The sequence below is a fragment of the Drosophila montana genome, unplaced genomic scaffold (assembly GCF_035044405.1).
Source record: "Drosophila montana isolate Dmon_TW-CO22-7 unplaced genomic scaffold, ASM3504440v1 contig_1505_1, whole genome shotgun sequence".
Classification (NCBI taxonomy): domain Eukaryota; kingdom Metazoa; phylum Arthropoda; class Insecta; order Diptera; family Drosophilidae; genus Drosophila; species Drosophila montana.
The window spans coordinates 4931776-4953171 of NW_026996452.1; the positions used below are offsets into that span (position 1 = coordinate 4931776).

Here is a 21396-nt window from a genome sequence, read left to right on the forward strand (position 1 = left end):
CATACATCGAGTACCTCAATGAATAAATATCGCAAATGTTGTGAAATAAAAAATTTATCGATATTTCGATATTTCTTCCACGGTGCATCGCTAATTTTAGTCAGTCGGAAATCATCTTCGTACGTTAAAAAATGGATCGGTAGCTAAAAGAGATAATTTAAAGCGAAAAACGCAAAGAAAACGGCTTTTGTCCGCTATTTCAGCGATTTTTTTTGTGTTGTAATCAGCAGAAAATTTTTAACAACAGCTACAACGACCAAACACCACCAACAGTTAGTCCCAGGCAATAACCAACAGCAATTTTGCAATATTCTATCAAATTTTACTGCAACTACAACAACAGCAACCACTATCAAAGCCCAATAGAAAGCCCCCACATAGGAAAGGTGAAACGCAAGATTCATTTAAATTGAACAAATAGAAGGAATATTCAATTTTTTGCTCGCTTTTCCCGATGTGATGAGAAAATCCAACAATAACAACCACAATTACCAACAACCGACCGACAACAGTGCAGCGCAGCCAACGCCAGCAGAGCAGCAGCTGCAGAACAGTGGCTAAAAATTTTATTGCCAAATTAAATTTTTCTTCAAACATTTTTTCATGCTGCTGCGCAATTCGCAACGACGCCGACTGCAATTACAGCAATATCAACTGCAGTAACTAGAATTCAGATCATTTCTTGGCAGAGCAGCAGCAGAAAAATCTTTTCATCAGCCACCATTTTGAATGAGCGCAGCAACAACAACTATCGCCGCAGCAGCAGAGAGAGCGAGAGCACGACGCAGCAGCGACGTTGACGTCAACGTTGTGTCTTATTAGCGTCGAGTAAGAGCGGAGAGGAGGTGCAAGCCCAAGCATTGCAGCTGTTAGACCGGAAAAATAAAAAACAAAAAAAAACAGTGCGTGCATTTGCTTGCTTGTGTGATTGGAGCAGAGAGACTGTGTGAGTGCCAATAATTTAAGGGAAAAAGAAACCGAAGCGCCAAAAATAATGGTTGAACGCATTTTGGAAGAGAAAAATACCAGCACAGCTGCTGCTAAGGAGTTTGCGTCGCTGCGACGCAACACCGGCTGCGGCAGCAGCACCAGCAGCAGCGCAATCAACAACGCTAGCGGCTCCGCAGACAGCGGCGTAGGCGGCAGCAATGTCTCTTGCAGCAACACCGACAACAGCTGCAGCCAAAGTCAATCAGGTGAGTGTTGAATTTCAAGTTTTTTTTCTCCAATTTTAACTCCTTTTTTTGCTACTCTTACGCTCTCGCGCTCTTTGGCTTTCCCTTGTCAATATACGTATAATATACAATGTATTTATGTACATTTTTTTCGTTGCATTTTAAGTGGTTTCGTAGCCACTGTGCGAGCTATGTGCATTGAAACTTTTTGCAGCTGCCGCTCGTTGCCACGCACATGAATAGAGTGAGAGGGAGCGAGAGAGAGACGCATAACTGAAGAGCGCCCTTCATCCCTTTACCTTGCGTGTTAGCTGCCCTTGTGTGTGTGTTACGTTCTGTTACGTTTCTATGCCCCTGTTTGTGTAATGCCTACCACTTGTTTCTTCTTCTTATTGTTCAGTTTGAAATTGTTCTGGAAACGTAATGCACTTGCTTTAGTGTGCGTGTGTTTTCACATTTCCATTACGCATACATTTTCATGCTATATTTTTAGTGCTGCGCTCAAACAGCTGAGGCCCCTGGCAACAAACCATTGAATAGAGTTTTCTATGCTGAAATGTGCGTGTGTATATATATATATATGTATATTTGGGCATTCCTTGAGGTATTCGACATTATAAATTATATGTATGTGTGTGAATATGAATTGTAGGGTATATCCCGCACATACAAATTTCGGCAACAAGTTCATTAATTTGCCCATCAATTGTGCCACGTCAGCTATTGATTTGCGCAAACCTATCACTCGTTATTCGTAAGCAATTACGCATCTACAGTGGGCCACAGCTTATTAAATATGCGTGCGAATTTGTCCCAGCATTGAGCTTATAATAAATTGTGCCTAGAGTTAAAGCTGACGTTTTATAATTTGTCTAATATTTGTTGGAAAATTAAGTATGCCTCATTTGATATAATATTTCTACAAGGAACAAGATAAGTTGAAAAACTAAGCAACAATTTTGGGCTAAGACCATTTATTTTTACCTAGTCAAAAACCTGCGGGAACCACATATTTTGCGGTCTTACGGCAACAAATACCGCAAGTGCCGCTTGTAAAAGTTTTAACAACAATAAGCATTTTTATAATCGCGTCTTTACGTCATGCATTTCTAGACCTCAGTCGCCTCTATTAAATTAAATAAATACAAATATTTATATAAACAAATGTACTATATATGTACATATATAATCAAATCACGTGTCGTTCTTGATTGTCTTTTATGACTTTTGCGATGTCAATAACAAAGCTTGCATCACTTCATAAATACCTTAATGTAGAATATATAAGATCTGTGTTATCAATAAGCAATGTAAAAAGAAAATGGAGGCACGCCAGTCGTAATATTATTCATAGGAAAATGATTTTGTTTTGGTTTGATATGAGGGACAGCTAGAAAAACGTTACATCTCTAAAAGGGAAAATCGTTCTACGCACAAATTTTTCCAAGCCAACATTAATATTATAATAATATTAATAATATTTTTGTCATACAGCATTGTTATCCTTAATGTCGCTTTATAAGACTATTATTTTTATCCTACGTTTTATTTTGTTATCTAAAGAACATTGGACTTTCTTCCACTGGCCTTTAAAGGCCTCTCCATTTATCTCTTGAGCACCAACCGAAAGAGTCTCACTTCAATTAATCCTTCTTCCAAGTACCAAGTGCGCGTATATTCCAAAATTAATAAACGATTGGCTTATCTATGCAATGAGCATGGGAAATGAAAATTAAAGAGTGCCAGCGATAAGATAGAGTGCGTATTCCCCTCTGTCTCTGCCTCGTAGATCGGCTAACAGCTGGAAGGAAATGCGCACCGCGTATAAACAGCTGCCCTCAGAAGAGACGCGCAGACCAAACCGAAGAAACTTTCCCAGAATGTTGCCTATCAAGTCTTTTTTGAAAGTGGAAGAGGTGGAGGTAAGGGGTAGGACGCGGCGTTGTGTGGGCAGCAGCGTGAAATGAATTATTGTTGTTGCTTTTGGGCTAGCTGCGCGCCGAAGCTTATTTCCGGAATTGACAAATTAACAAAATTCATTTGCATTTCTGTGAAATACATATAAAAATGAGCTGAACGCGTGCAAGCGAGACGGCCATATGCATGGCTATCTTAGCTGAGTGTTCAGGCAATTAATACAAAATGATTCACTGTGCGCGCTGTTCAACACGCAAAGAGCTTAACAAATGAAAACGGATCAAAGTGTTAATAAACTGTAAAGCGAAACTAGCGCTGCGGCAACCAGCTACTGCAACTGCAACAGCGACGCGGGCAGCGCAGCGACAGCGCATAACCTTGATGACGTTTATTGCACTTTGCCGCTGCAACGAGCGGCAGCAACAGCAGCAGCAACCCAAAATAGAACGACAGCCAAAGCAAGCGAGCAAACAAAAATGAACGAACAGTGCGAACAAAGACAAAGCGATGAGCGCTGTGGCCGCCCGCTCTCTGCTAGCAACGCTGACCGAGTTCGAGCTAACGTCTGCTGACGTGTAGCGACTGCGCTGCCACTAGTGCAACAGCAGCGGCGGCAGAGGTTGATGATGACAAACTTAAAAAAAAAAAAAAATTGAGAGAAAAAAAAAACAATAAAAACCACGTTTATCAGCGCCTTAACTGAGCTGAATGCATATCAATTGAAGTGAAGGCTGTGTGTGTGTGGGGGGAGGGACGGGTGAAGCGCTGTGTATATTCAGCAAATTTGCAGCTGCATGTTGGATACACGCGCCTTACGAATAAAACGGGATTTGGTGGGGAAAAAGGCGGAGGCATCGTCTGTCGCTGTGCCGATAATTTATTTTACAATTTTCGCGCAAGCAACAATGAAAGTTGCTGCATATGTATGTATGCATATGTGAGCAAGCATCGCTATTTGACGACTACTTTGTGGGTGGTTGCTTGGCCAATTGCCACCGTGCGTTGGTCTATGCCACGTTTTATGAGTGGCAGACAAGCTGTATAAAGTGTATCATCATTATTATCAAGAACCAACCTCGTGCACACTAGTTGTCTGTTTTGTATAAACAACAAGCACCCAAAAATTGCGTGCGTACGTGCAGCTTCTCACACGCATCTGCTACAAACACCCTTCCCCCTCCCACAGACACACAAGCAACGTGGGTATATGTAAATGTAAACGCTGCCCTGCAAAGTTTTTTCGTGCATATGGCAACGCTGTTGCTGTCGTGCAATGTAAAAAAAAAAGGAAAATAAATCCCAGCCTCAAACATATTTATTCGTTTTGTCGTTTTTTCTTTTAAGAAAACAAAGCACCATAAAAAAGAAGTGTTTTTGTTGTTTTTGCTTTGCTTTTTGCCCTTCCACTTATTTGTTTTTGAACGCAATTCGCACATCAGGCGATGATATTGGTGCGCGTGTATTTGTATATATAGTGGTGTCGATGTCTGCGTTAACCTCGTTTTTCACGCTGCCCTCAACAGCACGTCAGAAGCCTACGTGATGTTGTGCTTGTATGTGTGCCGCACACTTCAATTCAGGTACAAGCAAGAGTGCGAGAAAGATAGGGAGAGAGTGAGAGAGAGAGAAAGAGCGAACGAGTGGCAGCGCCGTGTCTGTTTGTTCATTTTTGTCTTTTACTCGCTCATTCGTTGCTGGCGTTGTCTGCTTTTTGCGTGGTCATACCGGTCTTTTTCAATGCGCAGCCCAATGAGTGGGCTCTCTCTCTCTCCCAGTGTCTGCTCGGCTCATCCGCCCGCTCTGTCCTGCACTGTACGGCTGTGTTGTGGCCACCACTTGTCGCTTTTGTTGTTATTTTGCTGTTTGTGTTTTGAGCTGCAGCGACAAAGCGGCTGTCGCCTTTTGGCTCAGCTGGTTGTCGGTCTGCGCGTCTATACTGTGGCTTTCCTTTCGCTCTCTCGGGGCCAACCCAAAACAAAAACAAAAAAACGTGCTTTACTGCTGCGATTATGTCAGTCTCCAATATTCCCTCTGTTATCGTCAGCTGCTCTCTTTCTTTCTTTCTCTCTTTTACGCTCTTTTTTTAGTCTGCCTATGTATTTGTAATGTTTATTTCATTATTTTTAATAGAACGCAATTTAAATTCGTTAAACATTTAACACGATCTGCCATCATCTTTCGCTTCCCACTTCACACACGCCCATGCCATGTTGCCAAATTTCATACGCCATTCAGTTTCACTCTTTTACGCTGTGGAGATTCTTTTAGATATCCCACATCGACTCTCTAAATTGATTCAAATTGAAAAACTTTCCATGCCAAAGTACTCGATTGTTTTTATTGGCCCCAACTCAATCATTTGTTACTGCAATTTGCTTGAAGACTCGTAAGCAAATGTCTATCTCAAAAATTCTTAAAACCGGCTCAACTTTGCTTCCGGCTGTTCGTTTTTGCATTTGGTTAAAATGTTAAATTTATTGTGTAAACAAAAACCGCAAAAGCGCTTGCATACATTGTACGTATATACATGTGTACTTATTGACATAACGGGTGTAACCGCAATGTGTACATATGTTTTTATTGCATATTTCTTAAACCGCTTCATGTGTCAAAAAAGTCACGTAAGCACAAAAAATATGCACAAACATTTGCTACGTCAGCGTGCACTAACTCGCTCTTTGGCACGTGCAAAGAGCACGAAGCTGAACATTAATATTCCAACGCTCTACACCTTCGCCCTTACCCGTTACATTACAAGACAGCGGGCAGTTCGCCCATACTCTTATTAGAAATGCGTTTGGCACTCTCTCGCAGTGTTGTACGCTCTGTGCCCTGCCTCTGTGCTATTGTTCTCTCACAGCTGCTCTCTGACGCGTTCTCTCGTTGAGTTAGTTTTTCGGCTGCTGCCGCCTGGCCTGGGCCTGACACTGCTGACTGCTCGACGGCGCGTGTTTGTTTCTTTCCTCGTTTGCGCCGCGCGACGACAGTCCGGCTACATTTTCGTCCGTGTTTTAAGAATTGTTCTGTTTTATATATTTTCCACCATTCGGTTTTATCACATTCGCGCACATATATATACTATTTCCCGCAGCAGCCGCAATACAACAGAAAAAGCAAAAAAAAAAACCACGTCGTCTTCTCCCACAACCATTCAGTAGCTAAAGTTTTTCCGCGTGTTTTCGGCAACGTTCATTCATCAGCGCTCGTTCGATTCGATATCGAATTGTGGTTGCTTTAAAGATGACGGTTGCCTTTTAAAATTGCATACAACAAATTTGAAAAATTACTTCAACAGTCATAACAAAAAGTGTAGAAGCAGTTTTTAGCTACGCAAAAAAAAAAGAGCAAAAAACGTGCGACGCTAGCAGCGACGTTGACTGAGCAGCGGGCGTTGCTTAGATAAATTGCGTTGCGGCTAAAAGCAAAGCACAGCAACAGCAGCAGCAACAACAACAACCACAAACATGTTGGGTAAATACAAAAAAATTACACATTTTAAGAAGCTTTAAGTGGTAGATTATGTACATACGTACATACATATATGTATATGTACATAAGCACATATACATACATATATCCCATATCCATACGTATGGGGATATTAATAAGTGTGCTCTCTAAAACAGAATTCGATTAAAATGCCGGTTTTGCATTTGTGTTTTCCTTTTGTTTCATTCACTGCCTTTCCGCTAACTCAGTGCGCGTGTGTGTGTGTGTCGTTTGGCATTTGCTCTGCCTTCTGCTATTGCATTTCCTTGTTACTGCTACTATTATATTTAATTCTTTCTACTCCCATTGTTTTGCGAGAAAACATAAAAAAGTAAGGAAAAAAGTAAATGGCCTGTGAATATTTTGCTATGCATATGCATGAGTACAACAAACGGTAAACAACATTTTGCAATTCCAATTAGAATACTTGGCAACTACAACTATAACCTAACTGGAGGGGCCAATGGCTTGCTGTTCTATTCCAAGGTAGCTGAGCTATTAAATCGCTACAGACGAACACCTGATATGGGTGTAAAGGAAATAAGACTGTTAATATTAGAAATAATTTCTATTTCTACCAAGTGTAACTAGTTTCAATTCCAAAATCTGGAGGCCCGGACCTTTGAGTCTGCATAAATTATTTTTTCTTATTTCGAACAGTTGTGTTTGGTCAGCCATGGCAACCCTACCAATTACCATTCGCAGCAGCCCCGTTGAGCCAGAGCAGTCTGTACGTTCCAATACGAAATTGCGTTGCAGCAAACATGCTCAACGAAAGTCTAGTTGCGGGCGAACAAGGCGTAAATGAAGTGAGCGAGGAAGTTGAGGCAGTAGCGCGTGCCTTCTTTTTCTGTTTCCCTCTCTTCTGTCTTAGACACACCGAGAAAGCACGCAGGCAAACACTGCAGCGCCCTAACACCCCCTGCATAGCAGAATTGGCGACCTTGAGCGTTGTGCCGGCAGGCATAGCCACAAATATACAAATATCAGTTCTTTGTATGTATGTACATATATGTGTACGAGCTAGTGATTGTATACATATTTGCCTTTTCATATAATTATGCATTTTAGTTGGTTGTTTTTGTTTTTACAAACATACACACACACACACACAAATATTGGCGCACCCCGCGTACGCCTTGCCTTGCCGGTCGGCTTATTTGTTGCTCTTTTCTTTTACTTCTCGCCATTTTTATTCAACTTTTGCTTTTACAATTTTATTCGGCGGCGCAATAATTTTCTTCTTCTTCTGGTGGATTTGTGTTTGTTGCTGCCCGTATGAAGTAACACACCATGAGATTGAGCGACAGCAGCAAAAGAGCGTGACAGCTAAAGAGAGCGGCGCGTGTATCGGACCTGCTCTTTGAATGGTCTTTGCTCTTTTTGCTGCTCCATTCTCGCATCTAGCCGCATGTGTTTTCCGATTGGGAACTGTCTTGCTTTAAGTTATCTTTTTGCTTTGCTTACATTTTTTTGCTACAATATAATTTGTTTACTGCTGTTGCCTTTTTTTTAAATTTCGTTTTGCCACGCTTTGTTAATCTTGAGTACCGGTGCTCTCTGGCGCTCTGGCTCATACTCTGCTTTTTATTTTGCCTTTGCTTCTTCTGTTTCTTCTTAATTATTGTTATTACTGTTTAAAGCACTTTACTTGCAGCATAACTAAAATGTTTCAAGGTTCTTTTGTTATTTTCTTTTCATAATTTGCTTTCAAGTTATGTTCGTTTGATTGTCGTTTTCCTATCAGCTTCGTTTTGATAAGCCGGTGTGACGAGAGGCGGTGGGGGAGTGGCTTTCAATTAAAAATTGGCAGACGCCTTGTGCTTCAAGAGGAGCGCAATCAGATCGTCTGAGTTTATGAGCTGATATTAGTCAAGCGTTATTTTCGTTTACTACTTCGTCTTCTTCTCTGCTTTTTTATTTTTAAGAGACTTGTTTTCAAAGTCTGACCTTGTTTCGTGTTCTTTATGAGCATTTTTCTTGTTATATAGCCTAATATTATTGCTATTTATTTAATTTTATAAACAACAATAGCTGCTTCTAACTAATTTAGTAAATTGGGTTATTGGAAAAGTTAAAATAAATATTAAACCTAGAATGAAGGGCTATCTTCGGCACGCCGAAGATATTATAACTAGTAAATATGCTTTTGTTTAAGAAAAAGGTTTCTAATGTTAAAAACAAGTTTTTGGAATAACTTATTTGCCCCCTTATCATTAATTTTATTTGTTGTCTATAGTTCCTATAGGCTCTGGGGGCTCGCATTAATACATTTGCCCAACTCTTCTATACCCCATATAAACTACAGGGTATACTAAACGAATTTCGTAGTCTGTGGAAAAGTTTTTCAAACACTCTGTTGCTGTTTTTTAGTCATTTAATTCCTGTATTCTTGGCATTTATTTGGCTTCGATGTTTGTTTCCTAACCCAGGCTAAACTGAAATGCATTATCTACGTCTCGCTTTAAACTAGAATGTTCTATTTACTTGCCACATGTTGCATCATCAGTTCTACCTAGAAAAATAAGCAACAGGCGCGGCCTTTAGCAACAACTCTTACAGTTTGCAATTCTTGGGCAAACACATGACAGCAATTGTTATTGTTATTGTTGCTTTTTTTTTTTTTTTTTTTGTACAGCCTATTTATGGCCTTATATCTGAAACGCAGTTTAATAATTCTTGCATTTTATATATCCCACATATCCCACTCGTGTATACGTAGACACAATCTCTTGGCAAATATTTGTTGCATAGTTTTGTTTATAGAGTTGTTCTGGCAATTTAATGCAAAAATATGGCAGTAGCAGCAGCGAAAACAATTTATTTATTCATTCCTCTGGGCTTTTTGTGTGTGCTCAGCAAACAAACACCCTAAACAAAAATAATGAATGAGAGGCATATACATACATGTATAGAACTCTGGCTAATATTGTTGTCTAAGCGGTAAAAAAAAACCTTGTTATCAAGGGTAAGTTGAGCTAAACATTTGTGTGGTTGGGTGTTTGCTTATAGAGGGAGAAACCCACTTGAAGTTGACAGTAGACGCTCGCTAAAGAATTTCATTTCATTTGTAAAATAAAGCGTTGAAGCCTTTTACTCTGTTCTCTAAGGTGTTTTTGTGCTAGAAATCAACCAACTCTTGCTATACCAGAAATCGTAAATAAAACCATAATCACGGGAGGACCTTTGCCCAACTGTTAAGAACCGTTTTTCAATTGTGTACAGGGTGTTCCGTTAGTCAAACAATCTCGACTCTCTACTCGGTTCCCTAAGGTATATAAATCTAGAATTCAGCCAGCTCTTCCCATCCCAAAAACCTACAATTAAACCATAATCAAGGAGGACCTTTGTCAAACTGTTGAGAACTTTTTTTTCACTGTGTACAGGGTATTCGTTGGGTCAAACAATCTCAACTAAACTTGCAAACTTTCGATTTTTCGTTATTTATTTAATTATAAAACTTTATCTGCTGTTCTACAAATATTTAAATGAACTTTTTTTTTGCGGCTCAGAGCAAAAAGAAAAACAACTTTGGGTGCTGGGAGGAGAGTACGACGCAATAAATTTAAATAGAGTCGCGGAACATGCCGCAAACTTGAGACACAGCCAGAACCTGATAGTCCGACGGCCGCGACGACTGACGGCTTCAGGTCTCAATATGCTCTCGCCCCTTCCCGCTCCCCGCTTCACGATCCGATACCGGCCGGCAAACACGTCAGAGATAAGTTGACTCAAGAGCTAGAAATTTCAGACTGAAAGAAAGAAGATGAAAACACAAAAAAAAACAACAACTATTTTTAAGCTTGTTTTAGTTTCAGTTTTCTACGGCTTCGACGAGTAAAAAGAAAATAACAGACAAGCTGTTTCATTTTATGTTTTTCGCAATAGGGTCTCTTACGTAGTGTATATATACTATATATGCATATATAATAGGGTTCCCGAACCACATTCAAGGTGATTCGATAATCGGTAATGCGAGAGGTCAAAAGCAATACAAAACTGTTAACGCTTCTCCCGGTTCTTAGATAAGCTGGCAACATCGAATGATTCTCTAGCGTCAAAAACAAAAAAAATGTCCAGACTTTTGAGGTGTTTATTTTTTTGGACTAAAAACAAGCTGATGAAATACGATGAACATGTTTCATAAGCCGTCTCCCAATCGATGCAATAAAGACATCAGGTGATGTCTTCCGAAAGATTAGCTTCTGATTTAATCAATCATATAGAGAAGCATTGCATCTATTTATTACACGTGTCGCATACAATTAAATTCAATTTATAAGAAAAACATGTTGACATGTTTTTGCACAATTTGAAGATTTCCATGAGAAGCTTTCATAATCTTAGGCTAATTCTAATTGGTAATTAATATAAAATGATTACGGTTTCATTTACAATAATTTTATGCTAAGAAACGAAACTAAAAGTTTTCAGCATGCATTTCACTTTTCTAGAAAGGGAAACGTACTTTTAAATAGTTTCTAGAAGAATGCAAAAGCAGAAATCATTCGAAGCAGATGAAAATCCATGTAAAATGTCAACAGCTTTTTTGGCAACAAATCGCCGGCGATTTATCATAATTAATTTTCCTACGACAGCAAATCGTTAGAAAAACTGGTTCGTGTGGAAAATGAACAGAAAAATAGAATATGCACCAAATAAACAAAATGATTTGCAGAAAAATTCGCAAAAGCAATGCGCAAAAAAATATCACAAGAGGCGCCAACAAAAAACCGACGAATAAACGAAAGCAATGAAAATACATAATAAAAGAAGAGGAAGAATACACAATGTACAGATATATTTTTATTATTGCTTGCAGCACGCGTCTTTGTTTTTGCCACAATTTAATTTACGTAATTGATAAGAATTAACAACAAAAAAAAACGCACTAATTAGGCCAAATTTAAATTTAGATAGGACCGAATGTGTGTGCGTGAGTGTGTGCGCGTCAAATGGGCGCAAGCAACGTGTGTGCGCTGGGCGTGGCAGCATGGCAGAATGACGCGTTTCGGGGGATGTAGACTTTGGTGGGCTTTCAGCCAAAAATTTCACTCGAGGCGAGACACAATTAAAATCAAAATCAAAGAAACAACAAAACGAGAAGAATTTTATAATCGCAATATCATTCGATGAGAGCAACTGTGTGTGACGTCCGCCAATTGACGATTGGATGCGTAAGGGGGAGGGAGGGGGTTGGGTCTGCACCGGAACCAAAAAGAAAAGGCGGAAAATCTAGAAAATAAAAATGAAAGCTTGTCTAAATATTTAAAAGTATTTGTTTATCAACGCGGTTTGCGCGTATATTGCGTTCTAGAGAAATAGTTGCTGCCGGCAGTCAGCAGCAGTCGAGAAGGCGGAAGAGTATACAAGAGAATGTCTAGAAAGAAATTGGGTCACACAAGAAAATCATATATACTAAGTATATGGCATGTACGTGTAGTGTATGTGATTGACAAGTGGATTTATAAAGCATGCGATAAGAATGATTGATCGCCTTCAGTTCTTTGTATCTATAGAAAATGAAGGAGACCTTTCGATGAACTCTGACATCTGCCATCTGCTTGATGCTAAGAGTGAAAAAATGTTAAATTATAAGCAAACTGAATTTGAATGTCTTCCAATTTCATTGCTGATCACTGATCGCTTTGGAAAATTCTTTTTCTGGCAGTTACAATCGAGATCGAGATCGAGACCGAGAAATATTAACTTGGGTGAATAATTGTAATTGTAGTAATCGTATTTATTCATTCATATTCATTTAAGTAATCATTTTATATGCAATATTTATTGTTTTAAATATATATTTCAAGCGTTCCACGAAATTCAAACTGCATTTCTGTTTTTTTTTTATAAGGCTCAATGATCTTGTCATGTGATGCGAGCTTTTGTTGTTGTGCAGCCCTATCCAATTATGTGTGTGCGTGCGTGTGTGTGTGTGTGTGTGTGTCTATACACACCATCTATATACTCCTCAAGTACTTGAATGGCTCCTCTGGTCGTTTATTTATTTTATTATGCGTCTCAACAACAACATCACGAGCCACTCGCTAAAGGCCAACTACCTCTGGCGCTCAAAAGTCCAACAGAATGTAACAATGCATATTAGCATTAGATTTATTATTATTATTATTATGGACACCCTATCCTGCCCTACCATCCTCCCCCCCTCCACGCCCATAACTCAACTACACCCCATTGAACTCCACGGCATATTGTGTTGATTGCGCCTTGCATTTGCAATGCAATTGAAGATTGGCGATTGGCTGGGCCAGCGATCTGTCAGTTGCTTTCCCCACCCCCTCCTGGTCTTCTTCCTCCTCTTGCTCCTCCCCCTGCCTATACGCCTTTAAGTAAGTGGCCAGACAGACTCGTAAGTCGCATGGTATCTATAAATAGAACATTGAACGCACAACCGATTCGTGTGCCTGGTTTATGATCACAATTAAAAGAAAATCTTGGGCACGCCGAAGTTCAAATACCCTTGCACGCAGGTTTTTATGAAAATAATCCGCTATCAATCGATTGCTGATAAAGAGCTGTATAAATATTTATATATTACCTTGTGTTCCTATAGCAGCTATAGGTAGTCGGATTTATACTGATATATATATATATATACATATACATATATGTATAACATAGTCACATCGCCGAATTCTCCGAAGCGTTACAAACTACATGTAAAAATTATAATATCCTTTCCAAGAGTATAGATACGCAAAAATGCGTCGCCTTCGTTTTGTCATTATCATCATTATGATGATCATTACAAGCAACATTATTGTGATAATTACTGTCAGGCTTTGCTCAGTCACTGGCCCCCGCTGCTCACTCTCCTCCTCTTCCGTTGTGCCGCGCTCTCTTCATTTATTTAGCATTTATTTTATTTGAATTTTACATATTTTATTTTTTTATTTTGTTTGTTTCTTTCATATTATTTTTACTGGCTCGCTTTTGCATCGGAGGCGAGTTGTTTACGACACGCGATTTGCTTTCTACGCAGTTGCGCTAAAATTATGTACTCGCTCTATAGCGATCTATCTATAATATATACATAAATGTATGTATATTATTTTTCAATATACTCGTTTATTTATAAACATTTATGCATTGATAAAAACTTGAAAATAGGCATACAAATATGGCTGGCAAGTGGTCGCCGATAAATGTGCGCAAATATTTATATTGCTGTTTGTTCAGCCCCGAGCGAACGGAAAGCCAAAGCCAAAGCCAAAGCCCAATGGGATGCCATGTCTATTTATTTCTGTTGTAGTCAATTGTCAACTGATAAGTACTTGTTGGTTAATTTGATAAACATTTCTTGAATCTCGATTTAACGCTAGCCCACGAAATCGAAGGCTAGGTAATAATTATTTTAGCAAAAAATTAAATTGTCACGCTTTGAAGCTATCGAGATGGACGGCAGCAACAGATGTTTAGAAAGTTACACTGGCATTTATTGGGGTATATTTTGATTATTATTGATAAAATATGATTCAACAAAAGACATTATTGACACTATTAAGTATATACATATACATATAAACAAGTTAGATAAATTCGCGTGTGTGGTTCTTTGAACACACCGATGCTCAGGACAACAACTAAAACAATACGCACATACTGTTTTTGCCGTTAGCTAAGCTGCCGTTCTATGCGATTTTCATGATTGCAAAAAAGTCTGACTTAGCGTTAGTTTTTAGTAAAGTTTACTTGAAATATTAAATTTTCTTTTTGCAATGAATTGAACTAGATTCTCTGCTCTCCCAGACTCAATATCTTTCTAATTATTTATTTAAAATACCTTTAAAGCTGCTTTCTTTCGGCTAGTTTTGGCTATGTTTCTTCATTACTTATTATTACCCTTATAAATATTTATTCAACATTTCGCTTCTTTCATATGTAAATCAAAGCATTATATGGTGCAATTTCTAATTTCGTATGGTATTTTAATTCCATCAAAGGCGATTTCGTCATTATTTGCAAGCAGCTGCCTACGGCGAACCGAGTAGGAACCCCTTTAAAAAAAAAAGGTGACTCAAACGACGAGTTGAATAGCAGAATAAGCGACAAAATGTTTACACGTTGTTTCAAATTATGATCGAAACAGAAGAAAATTTTTGGAAGTTCGATTAAGTAGAAAGGAAATGAAAATAAAAATAAATATATGCATCTATAGTTTCTAATTTTTTGAAGTTCGATTAAGTAGAAAGGAAATGAAAATAAAAATAAATATATGCATCTATAGTTTCTAATCTAAACGAGAATTAAAAATCAAAAGCAATCGGTTAATCATGTGAATAAAAAAGAATACCTAATAAACATTGTGATATAAAATAAAGTGTAAACAACAATTTTGTTTTTATAAACATATCTTGTTGTGTATAACGAAATTAATTTTTGGACCTACAGTTTGGTCCGCAATAGTTTTAGCAAATGCTTCAGTTCGCTTTCAAACTTGGTGCAGAGCAGTTGCAATCAGCCCTATCATAGATAAAGATCAAACGCTTGATATTTCATCATATTTCCCAAACACTCTACCTATTTCAAATAAGTTAGTTAGTTTCTTTAAACTTGAGTTTATAATAACAAATATCTTGAATTCTTTAATTTTGTAGACGGCCAGAATGAGCTAACGCGCTACAGCAGCGAAGATGTGTCCGGCAACGAGTCAAGCGAAGCGCCCAATATGACCGAAGTGGAGCGTCAGGCGGAGCTCAACCGGCACAAGGAGGAGATGCAGAAGAAGAGGCGTAAAAAACGCATCAGCTCCTCGCTGCACTCGTCAACATTTCAGGGCAAGTCTATTTATATGACAATTCTTTCTCGAAGATCTTTTCTAATGAATTCCGATTTCACTTTTCTCACTTTAGAGCTGTATAAGCTGACGGGCGAAATACTGGGCGAGGGCGCTTATGCATCGGTGCAGACATGTGTTAACATTTACACCGATCTGGAGTATGCCGTGAAGGTTATCGATAAGATACCGGGACATGCGCGTGCGCGTGTCTTTCGCGAAGTGGAGACATTCCATCACTGTCAGGGACATCCGGGCATCTTGCAATTGATCGAATTCTTCGAGGATGATGAGAAATTCTATTTGGTCTTTGAGAAAATTAATGGCGGCCCATTGCTGACACGTATCCAGGAGCATATCTGTTTTTCGGAGCATGAGGCGGCGCAGATCATTAAAGAGATTGCGTCCGGCTTAGATTTTCTGCACAAGAAGGGCATTGCTCATCGTGATCTCAAGCCAGAGAATATATTGTGCGTAAAAACGGATTCGTTGTGCCCAATTAAAATTTGTGATTTCGATTTGGGCTCTGGCATTAAGTTCACCACGGACATATCATCGCCAGCCGCCACGCCGCAGCTAATGACACCAGTGAGTTAGCTAGGGATTAATATACATATATAGTTGTTCCTGATTGCTAATCGATTTTGGCATATTCACAGGTCGGCAGCGCCGAGTTTATGGCGCCCGAAGTTGTCGATCTGTTTGTCGGCGAGGCCAACTATTATGATAAGCGCTGCGATTTATGGTCCTTGGGTGTTATTGCGTACATTTTGCTCTGTGGCTATCCGCCATTTTCAGGCAATTGCGGCGAGGATTGCGGCTGGAATCGCGGTGAAAACTGTCGCACGTGCCAGGAGCTGCTTTTCGAGTCCATTCAAGAGGGTATGTCCAGCGGATTAAAACTAGCTTTGAAACGATTTTAATTTATATATTTTCTTTGATCACAGGACGTTTTTCCTTTCCGGAAGCCGAGTGGCATGCTGTGAGCGATGAGGCCAAAGATTTAATTTGCCGTCTGCTAGTTAAGCAGGCATCCAAGCGTCTCAGCGCCGAAGCGGTGCTCAATCATAATTGGATACGCATGTGCGAACAGGAGCCACCAGTCAGCAAGCAGGCGGGTCGCCACAAGGCGCTTCAAACGCCCAATAATATACGACGGTAGGGTTCGACTTATCCATTAAATATAGCATACATTAATTATAATTGCCTGACCTCCTCTCACCATCTCAGCAATCATCAGTCTGCGCGTGAGATCTCGCAGTTTGCCGAGTCTGCAATGGCCGTGAAGCGTGTGATCCTGCAGCATTTCTCGATGCGCTACGATTATATGAAGGAGCGCCCGAATATCTATCAGCCGTCGCAGGCCTACATGGATGCGTATAGCGATGAGAATTATAATCCAAAGCCGCCGGCTCATTTCACACGCAGCCGCTCGCAGCGCAAGGCAACAGCAGCTGCTGCCGCCGCCTCCTCATCGTCTAGTTATGGCGGCCGCTTGTCTACGGCTCAGCGGAACGCCAGCAGCAGCCTCAGTCGTCAATCTTCAAGGAATGCCTCCGGCATATTCAATAACAGTGGCGGCTTTAAGACGCTTAATGTGCATGAGGAGGACGACGATGATGATGAGGCGCTGGAAGCTTTTGGACGCCTGGACGAAGGTGTCGATGATGAGTGGGCGCAGGCGACGCGTCGCTATCAGGAGCAACGTGAGCTGCAACAGCAGCAGGAGAAACATCACCAAACAGGCCATGATACTGGCAGCGAGGCTGAGGGCGACGAGATGGATGATGATGAAGATTATGAGCTGGGTGAGGAGGAGAGAGAAGGCGAGAACTATCAGCACTATAAGCATTATTGGCGCGAGCTGGACGAAGATGAGGGCGATGATTATCTTTATGAGCAGCAGCAGCGCGTGGATGACATAGCTGAAGAAGATGAGTACGACGAGGAGGAGGAGGAGGAAGAGGAAGAGGAGAAGGAGAAGGAGGAAGCCGACAATCGAAAAGAATTGAAAGCTAAAATTGATGAGAACGAAGAGGTAAAGGTAGTAGAGAAGGAGCCGAAAATGGAGAAAGAGGAGGAGAAGAAGGATAAGATTATTATTGATAATATGGAAAAATCGAAGCAAAGCGAATTTGCTACAACAACAACAATGCGCAACAATGCGCAGGAGATAGAAATGTTTAAGGATGAGGCGAGGCAGAAGAACGATGATGTTGATGGGGCTAAAAAGCAACAAGCAGCATCAAGTGATATTAGTGCTACTACAATCACCAACAGCAGCAGCAACAAAAAGCAACCAATACCAGTTAATGCAGCAGCAGCAACAACAACAACAACAACAGCAATAACAACAACGCAAATGAATGGCAGCAACGGCGTTCAGCCAACTGGCAATGAAAGCGATAACGATTATGCTAACGATTACGATAATGATGATGATAATGATGATTATGTTAAACTATTGGATAGTATTAGTGATTTAAATGAAAAGCTACCTGAAATTTATGAGACTGCAAATATTGTTGTCAACTCAGCGGCAGTGCCAGCAGCAACAACAACAACCACAACAGCAGCAGCAGCAGCAAGTGCAACATGCCCACCAAATGATGATAACAATGTAAATGATACAAAAGTGCCGGCAACTGCAGCTGAGGGGACAACAATGCGAACGACTTTTGGCAAACAACAACAACAACAACAACAGCAGCAGCAGCCAGAACAACAGCAACAACAGCAACATCTGGCTGCTGGCAACAGCAACAAACAACAGCGAAATGTTTACTTTTCATTGGATGCATATCAAAATGACGAGGACGCCGACATTGATGAGGAGGATGACGATTACGAGGATGATGACGATGATGATGAGCACGAGCTGAAGCTAACTGAAAATGGTTTTAAGGCCACGCCGCCTGCCATTTGCAACGCTTACACGCGCAAGCAACGGCAGCAGCAGCAACAGCGCTATATAGCACCACGGCCCGAACAGCGGCTAGAGAACTGGCGCTATCGCAGCAGCCATCAATCGGAGCAGCCGCAGCAGCCTACACTTGTTGCCGCCGGCGGTTTTCGAAAATATCGTCCACCATTTAGCACCGGCGGCGGTGGCGGTCACTATGGCAATCAGCAGCGCAACTATTTGGGCAGCTTTTCGCACAGCGGCGGTGCCGCTGGCTACAAAGTGGCGCCAACCGCAGCACCACAGCCACCGCTGGCGGTAAAGCAACAGCCGCAGCAGCAGCGGCACAACAGCGCCGGGAGCAGCAGCGGCGGTTCGCCACCATCCGATGAGCATTCGCCCGCCACGCAGATACGCAACTGGCGTCAGGATTGCGTCTATGCGCCGATGCGCAGCTGCGGCCTGAACCAGCCCAGAGGCATGCAACGCGCCCATCAACAGCAGCAGCAGCATCCGCCTGGTCGCATCGGTTCCGGGCGCTTTGCGCACTCATCGATGGTGCCGCCGCATCTGTTGGATGAGCCGCCCACATTGGGCATAGGTCTGTCGCCGCCCAGCGAGAGTCTGTTGCTGCAACGGCGCATGCGGCAGCAGCAGCGACCCGGTGACTTGTCCGTATACTGTGAGCCCGCCACGGCCAGTGGCTAAGACGGGCGCTGGAACAATTGTATCCACACAACAACAAGAGCAGCTGTGAGCAGGCGTCGGCTGCTTAATGTTTGGCCCGAAATTGTGGAAACTCTTGCGGCGTTTTGGCCAAAAAAAAAAAGAAGAAACATGTTAAATGTTTTCTTTTTTTCCCGTTTTTTTTTTTTTTGTTCCTTTTCTTTGTATAATTCTTTTTTTTTTATATACAAATCACAAAACAACAAACAAACAAAAATAGCAAACAGACTATAATTATTCATTTGCAATACACAATTTCTTGAAACTTTCTACAATAACTGTTAACAGAAAGAAACTACTTGGAATTCCATCTTCATTTAATCCAAACTTTAAAATTGTGTTGATAAAATCCTTAAGAAATGAGCTGAAAGAATACGAAGAAGAAGAGAAGCAAAGAGCGCCTTAAAAAAGCAATCCAAACAACAAGCTGTTTGATCTTGAAAGTAAACGAAAAAAAAACCAAACAGTCGTTCGAAAAAAAAAAACAAAAAACAAAAAAAAACAAATATATAAACAAAACCTTTTTTTATAAAAAAGATTTAAAAAAGTGAAAAAAGAACATGTAATTAATCGCTATAATTTTTTTATTATGAAAATAAAAACAAAAACATGAACGAAAATTGTGTTTAAGCGAGTTATACACACACACACACACATACACACGCATACATACACCAACAACTAAACGTAGAAAATATTTCTATTTTTGAAAAAAAAGAAAATCCAGTTGCCACCAAAAAAAGAATGTTAACTTTTTGTGCTTTTCTGTTGAGACTAGAAGAAGAAGCCGAAGTTATTGCATATAAATGTTTTCTTTTCTGTTTTTGGCCGAAATATATAAATTATAAACAAAATTTGTAAACAATTAAGGAAAACCAAAAAATGTACAACACGAACACACGAAAAGCCGTTGAAATTTTTGACAATTTTCATTTCAATTAACGAAAACTGTTACAAAAAGCATGAAAAAAAAAGAAGAAAGAAATCATAACGAACATTAAAGTTGAAGAACTGAGTTACATTTTTGACGGGCTCTGAACAAAAGTTCGAGTCCCACACTTAAGCATACATGTACACAGACTTTGCCTTTGCCTAATTGGACTTTTCCTAGAATTCCTAGCTATTTTATACGCAATTTGCTTATTATATTTATTTGGAATAATTAAATGTAATTAAACAATTGCATATAAAATAGCTGACTATTGCTTTAAACTCCATTCAGGCAATTTTACTTAATATGCGCTTAACATTCATGTTAAAAAAATAAAACATCAAACAAAAAAAAAACAAATTCCCATTCCTTTAACATGCATGTTAAACGCGTATTGAGTGTTCTAACAAATTCTGAAAGGGCATATCCCAACACTTTTTTACCAACTAAATTTCAACTTTTCCAACACTAAACACACACATTTATTAAAACAAAACAAAACAAAAAAAAAAGCAGAGAGAATTCTTGACACATTGCTCAACAGGTTTTTTGCTGGGCGTAAATAACAATATTGATGAAATGGAAAACATGTGTTAATTACAAAATAAAAATAATAATAAAAAATTGTGATATAAAATGTAAATGTAAAATGCACCTGAAGAATGAAGAAGAAAAAAAAGAAAAGAAAAACTATCAACTGACGCTGTGCCATTAACAACAACAACAACAACAAACACGACCACAACAACAACTACATAAAAAAACTAATAAAAGTAGTAGACAGAGGTTAAGGGAGACAGAAATTTGTTTAATTATTATTATAATGATTTTGTTTTTTGCATACGTTTACGCCCCAACGAGATCGGAGAATGTCAGAATGCTTTGCGCCTCAATTAATTGTATACATAAGAACATACTTCTATTTTTCCAAACAACAAAACTGTAACTAAAAACTATAAAAAAAAACAAAACAAAACAAAACAAAAACAAAAAACAATACTTCCACAAACAAACAAAAAATAATTTAAAAGAGAATCTAAATATTGCTATGCATAAAATACAATAAAAAAAAATACAATCCTATTAATATCAAACTTTTTTAACGAACTTCAACATGAAAAACAATAAATTCAGTTACAATTTGAAAAAAATATTTTTAATATTTAAGTGCGAATACCCCAGATAATTTAAAATTAATTTATACAAATATGTATTCCTATGAAAAAAAACACAAAAAAAAGAAACAACTAGTTTGTTTGCATTGTAAACAGGAACTCACGATGATATTTAATAATGATGGCAAAACAACAAAAAAAAAACTAAAAAAAAAACAAAAAACAAAACAAAACAAAACTAAGGAACGCTCTTGTTTTAATTTGTAAAACTGTGAGAAATGTTTCGCAACGAAACAAAAAAATATATGTAATAACATTTTTAAGTAAAGGGGAACTAAGCG

The 21396-nt window shown here is 39.4% G+C and overlaps 1 protein-coding gene across 2 annotated transcripts; it reads left to right on the plus strand.

Moving 5' to 3' along the window:
* Positions 1-88: 88 nt before the first annotated feature.
* Lk6 (Lk6 kinase) lies at positions 89-20452 on the plus strand. Of its 2 annotated transcripts, none has more exons than XM_064691948.1 (6): positions 89-1196; positions 15203-15382; positions 15458-15969; positions 16041-16263; positions 16329-16539; positions 16612-20452. In XM_064691948.1, exons 1-6 carry the CDS (start codon positions 995-997, stop codon positions 18989-18991), a joined length of 3708 nt encoding a protein of 1235 aa, XP_064548018.1. In that variant the 5' UTR covers positions 89-994; the 3' UTR covers positions 18992-20452. The 2 variants fall into 2 exon arrangements, with proteins under 2 accessions (XP_064548018.1, XP_064548027.1); XM_064691957.1 differs by lacking the exon at positions 89-1196 and adding an exon at positions 6051-6563.
* Positions 20453-21396: the final 944 nt, after the last annotated feature.